The 6,126-nt window shown below is 39.2% G+C and overlaps 1 protein-coding gene across 1 annotated transcript; it reads right to left on the reverse strand.

Moving 5' to 3' along the window:
- Nucleotides 1-2,164: 2,164 nt before the first annotated feature.
- On the reverse strand, nt 2,165-3,106 carry LOC136932852 (olfactory receptor 1D2-like). Its single transcript, XM_067228146.1, has one exon. The coding sequence runs from the start codon at nt 3,104-3,106 to the stop codon at nt 2,165-2,167; it is 942 nt and encodes a 313-aa protein (XP_067084247.1).
- Nucleotides 3,107-6,126: the final 3,020 nt, after the last annotated feature.

A 6,126-nucleotide genomic window follows, 5' to 3' on the forward strand; every position in this document is an offset into this window, starting at 1 on the left:
GAATGACTGGCAGACAGACAAGCTGGCAGACAGACAGGCTAACTGACAGACAAATAAAAAGGTGACTTCCAGATGTTGAAGAAGAATTCCAGCTGAGGTGTTCGTGTGACCGGTGAGCAGAGGGTTTTATAATGGCCAGGGGGTGTGTCCTGAAAGCCTCCTCAAACTGGAGTGAGGTATAGCAGAGTTTTTATGGCAGAAGGGTGTGTTACAGTTGCAGTAGTTAACAATGCTGTTGTTAATGTTTCAGTCTGCTAAAGAAAGGGTCTGTTATTGATTCTATACAAGCGAACCAGATGGCTTGCTTTAGAGAAAGATGCATGGACAGAGGATTCAATGACCAATAAAATACAAAAAATATGTCAAATAACAATACAAATCACAAAACAACACAACTTTAACCCCAAACCTAACCTATCCCTAATCTTAAATCTAAAACATCCCTAATCCCAAACTCAACATAACCCTAACCCCAAACCTAAAATATCCATAATCCCAAACCTAGCATTTTAGCTGGACGAAGATATCTGAAAGAAAGGTTTAATCCTGGAGACAGTTCAAGATGAAGGTCTGGTTTTCATCTTGGCTGAGATCTTTTTCAGAACCATAATAAACATTTCACCATCTATGTGACCTACATTAGCCGAGACAGACAATTATCATCACAAAACTATTCCATCCACTCGTCCATCTGTCTGTCTAAATTTGTTAAAGTAGACAGCTTTATTTGCTTCCAAAAGAAAGTCTACAGGATATCATCCAACACTCATCAACTTAATTTAGAAAGCTGGATTGGGTAGTTATTTAATGTGTTGTATTTACAGCTTTTCTCAATTGCTAAAATACTTTTCATGATATTGGAATACACTTTTACCGTAAGCAATGCGTGTTAAAGTAACTGTTCTGAAAATGTGAATTGTCTTCACATGTTTTAGATGCTTAAGCAATCTAGACACTGTAACATGATTTTAACTCTTCTGTTGTGTTTGTCTTATCGTAACTCTGTGTTCCTTGTCCAAAATGATCACCTGCATTTTAGTTGATTCTATAATCCATAATAATATCAACTAATGTTATGATTGATCTTTTTATCAATTTAAGGTATTGTGAACATGACAACTAGTTCTAGTAAGTAAGCATAATGTATGGATTGTTTTGACGGACAAATACACAGATGAAACATATTGTGCATTTATGACATGGATTTGAGGTCTGGGAGAGGAAGTGTGTCCATCTGATAAATGGGCATGTGCCTGAATTACATTTTAAAACTAAAATTAGTCTCCCCCATTCATTTTTAATGACTGGTCAATTTGAATCGGGAACACCAGGTGAACAAAAGTTAAATAGAACATACAAAATGGAATGAAAATAATTTATTTATTTACTGTGTATTATGTGTGCCCTGTATGGACACATATATGTAACCTTATGACAATCAGATTAAATATACCGGTACATACTTTTTCAGAGAGAAAGCTTGTCAATTGGGCCAATTTGACCAGAACACAACAGGCATGTTTCACATCACTAAGGGAAAAACATCCCAACATAACAAGCAGAAATGATTGTTTTTTAGCTTGCTCTATAATACTGTAACTACCTCACCTTCTCCACTGCTACAGTGAGGGAGATGCTGCCATTAAGGGAAGTGCTCTGTGGTTGGAAAGGCCAACCAGGTCTTGTCATTCTCTGTTCTGCACTAGGTGCAGCAGTGGTTCCCATGGAAACTATTCAGAAATCTCTGATCAATACAGCTCACTCACAGGGTGGAGTTTACAGTTGACTGGCACAAATTCTAGAAGAGAAACATTCACTCTCACGTTCCCTTACCAGAAATGAGGAAAGGTGTCAGAGATGGTACCAGGTATTGCCTGTCTAACAGTCATCTAGTTGTGAAAAGTTATAGATGTAGCATCCTAAACTTGATTGTAAATTATTGTGAGATTATTGAGTCATTTAAGGAGATGTATTACTGGCAGGACTATCATTTGGTTCAGGGGTTTATTCATCCACATAATTTTTGTCCAGTTAAGTCATTGTTGATAATCATTAGAATGACAGTGATATAAACATATACAAACATAATACAACATTGACTGTGGTTGTAGACAGCACTCTGAAATTACATTCACCAAAGTACTAATGGGACTACAAGGCAAGCTTAACCTTTCATCCTGTCATTTTTAGTGCACAAACGTAATATCCTGGTTCTAATTTGAACCAGTTTAAGACCATAAATAACAGGGTTTAGAATTGGAGGCACTATTAAAAACTCTATGGCCATGAAATTCTTAAGGCTTTGTGGCAAATCTCTTGAACCATATCGTGTATACATTACGTCAAAAAGCAAAGCGATTGTGATGTTTAATAATGACAGTAAATGTGGTACACAGGTCTGCCTAAACTTCCCCCTGTTCTCTATGGATCCCAAACATGTTCTGACCAGGCACACATATGAACATACAATGAAAGTTACATGTCCAAAAAAGAATATTATGACAGCATATCCAGCTATATTGTTTACTGTGATTGAAGAGCAAGAAAGTTTAACAACAGACCAGTTCTCACAGTAGAGTTTTTCTATGTGGGACCCACATAATCTCTGTCTGGATGCCAGTAATGATAGCATAGTGAAACAACATAAGGGGGACACCCAGGAAAAAGACACCAACTGAGCAACCCTCTTATAAGTCATAACAGAGTGATATTCCAATGGTTTACATATTGCTACATACCTGTCGTATGCCATCACTGCCAAAATAGAAAAATCATAGTTGGCAGAAGAATATATTACTAAAGCCTGAACCAGGCACCCTGCATAGGAGATGACATGATGAGGAGACAGCAGGTCCAGCAGGAACTTGGGATAGAAACCTGTTGTACCAATAAGTCCATTGATGCACAAATTGCAAAGAAAGATATACATGGGTTTATGCAAGTTGTCATCCAAGATGATGGTGACCACCAGAGCAACATTGACCAGAATAATCACACAGTAACACAGTAGAGTGAGAGAGAAGAGTGTGGCTCTGTAGTCCATGGTCTCTTCTAACCCTGAAAGAGTAAACACTGTAACAAGGGACACATTATCCTCCAAGGTCATTCTGAATCTTCAACAAAGAACACAAGCACAAACACAAAACCATTTAAATAATTCCTCTAATACGAGAACTTGCTACATGTAAAAAGAAAACAATTGAATCCTCACAAACCCAATGTAAAATTAGTAGATAAGTATGTATCGTTAAACATGCATGTTATACATTATCTAATTAATTCCCTTGATGAACAGCAATACAACCCGTAGTCAGTGATTCCACAGGTGATCTACGGGTGGTAACTTGCCCTCTTGCTCTTATACTGTTTATTCTCAAGTTACACACCCACACTGCTGACGCTTTTTGTTTGTCAGCATTTTGGTGCACTTCCCACTTTGAGCAGCTAAACTCAGAACATATACACTTATGGGCTAGTCAAATATAGGCCCATGAACAAATCTGCACCTTTTAGAGCTACATTTTGTAAAATGATACAGCTCTTCAAAAGTTACCTTTACAACTAGAGAGAGTACAATTTCTGGGGAAATTGTGGGGTGTGTTTGCGTCGGTTGCAGTTGGGTTATGTATATCTGAGTCCACACATTCCTAGATATAGGCCTACGTTTCAACTATATGGAAACAGATTATGAGGTCGAACGGATTAAATTAGCTAAAACGAGACACAATTTCCCCTCATCTGTTGGCATGTTCGCCGTTTTCACAAACAGATTGACATTAAGTTTAGGCTGTGGCATTGAAGACAGCGACACACCACACAAGCTTGAGTTTAAATACATTATTTAATTTACATTTAGTCATTTAGCAGACACTCTTATCCAGAGCGACTTGCAGTAAAACAGGGACATTCCCCCGAGGCAAGTAGGGTGAAGTGCCTTGCCCAGGGACATAACGTAATTTCTCACTGCTGGGAATCGAACCGGCAACCTTCTGATTGGTAGCCCGATTCCCAAACCGCTCAGCCATCTGACATTAATGTGACATTACTTATTGTACCTGCAAATCTTGAATTGCTTAAATGTATGATGCTGCTAGTACACCACGATACTAGAATGTCGTATCTATGCACGTTGTATCTATGCATCGTTGACAACGTGTGCTGACGTTGTGACATTACACTATCACTGAGGTCCCTTGGTGCACACAAGGCACTTTTTGCCACAAAAACTTCATTCAAGCCTTAACCGTGCAACGGAACGTAAATCCCAATAGAAGCAACACAATCGCTACCAAGACGAACCTTTTGACACCGGCGTCTATGTAGTCCAAATATTGACGGATCCTTAGGGGTGGGAAAAAAATAACAACTAGAGAGGGTGTAATTTCTGGGGAAATTGTCCTGTATTTGTGTATGCCCTTCGACTGGTTATCTCCTGAGATTTCCGCACAGCAGAAGTGTAGTAGTTAGCTACAGTAGGTCTACAATTTACCGGGGCTAGGTCTGAATCTCGGAGCAAAACGGAGCACAGCCAGCTGTAACTATATGCAGGTAGCAACGCTAGTGCTAAATAAGTATTTAGCTGGTCGGCTCCATGATGCCAGGTAAGTAAAGCTTGTGAGACTGCTCACCAAAAGAATGAAGGGGAACCAAGCCTCAACTTTACGAGACTAGCTGATATCGCTGTCTGTGTTACTAGAACGTTGTATCTATGCGTCGTTGCTAACGTGTGATGACGTTGACGGTGGGAAAATAATAAAGAATAAATATATATGAGAGAGTTCAGATAGGGTGAGACTTTCATTGAAAGAGATGCTCATAACAGTTTTTTCTGATGGCTAAGGCACTGTCTTTGAAACCATTGGCTAATTTTGTTCAACTCTACACACAAACAGAAAACCCTTACAATAAACCAGTAAAACCCTACACTAAACAAACAATTTTACCAATAAAATACCCCAAACCCAACAGAACCGTAATCCCAAACCTAACCCTAACCCCAAACCTAACATTTTAGCTGGACGGAGATGTCTGAAGGAAAGCTTTAATACTGGAGACAGTTCAAGATTAAGGTCTGGTACTCATCTCGGCTGAGAACTTTTTCAGAACCACAATAAACATTTCACCATCTATGTGATCTACATCAGCCAAGATAGACAATTATCATCGCAAAATTATTCCATCCATCTGTCGGTGTGTCTGCATTTGTTAAAGTAGACAACTTTATTTAGTTTCCAGGAGCAAGTCTACAGACTATCATTCAACTCTCATCAACTCAAGTTAGTGTAACCCTGTTGAATTTCATTCATTGCTATATAAATATAAGTTATAATAAATAAGTTCATTATATAATAAATAGCATTTAAGGGTTAAAAAGTGAATTGATTAAAATGTTAATTATTTGTTTTGTACTGTTTATATGTATTTCGATTAAGTTCATTAATATTCAAGTTCCTTTAAAAAGATCCAATCAGGGGTCAGGGGTGACAGGTCGTGAGGGTAACACGGGAGAGGGAGGGATAGCGGCGAGCGGAGGAGGTTGATGAAGAAGCGTGTTGACTGTTGAAGGAGATACAGTAAATGTTTGAAATGAATATACTGCACCAGTTTAGTGAGAGTTTTAAACCAGGACTCTTATACGAAACATTAATGGTGATATCTGTCTGTTTGAGTGGACTGCTCAGCACCAGAAGACGGAAAGACGTTTAATTAGCGGCGGAAGAAGTGTCTAGTGCTTTCGCATGGACTTTGCTAACAAGCTAGCGGCTAGCTGCCTGGACTAGTTAAGCCTGTGTGGAACTGCGAGACGGACGGTTGACAAAGACCCTGACGCCTGGGACACACTGCCTGCGATCGGCTGCGATCTGCTGCGACGCGCCTGGAAGCGCCTCCTTTTTTCTTTCGGCGCCCATGTTATCAAATGAGACCGACCACACTGGCTGCGATCGCCTGCGATCTGCAGCGATCGTTTCGGCAGCTGGTCGAATTTCTTCGCGAGACGCTTGCAAAATCGGCTGCAGGATGATGAAATACACCATATTAGTTGATATATTTGAATAAAAAAACATGTTATTAAGATTTTACTCCATTAATTGTAGACTACGGTGAACATTTGTAAAGTTGTAGATT

The sequence above is a fragment of the Osmerus mordax genome, chromosome 24 (genome assembly GCF_038355195.1).
Source record: "Osmerus mordax isolate fOsmMor3 chromosome 24, fOsmMor3.pri, whole genome shotgun sequence".
NCBI lineage: Eukaryota > Metazoa > Chordata > Actinopteri > Osmeriformes > Osmeridae > Osmerus > Osmerus mordax.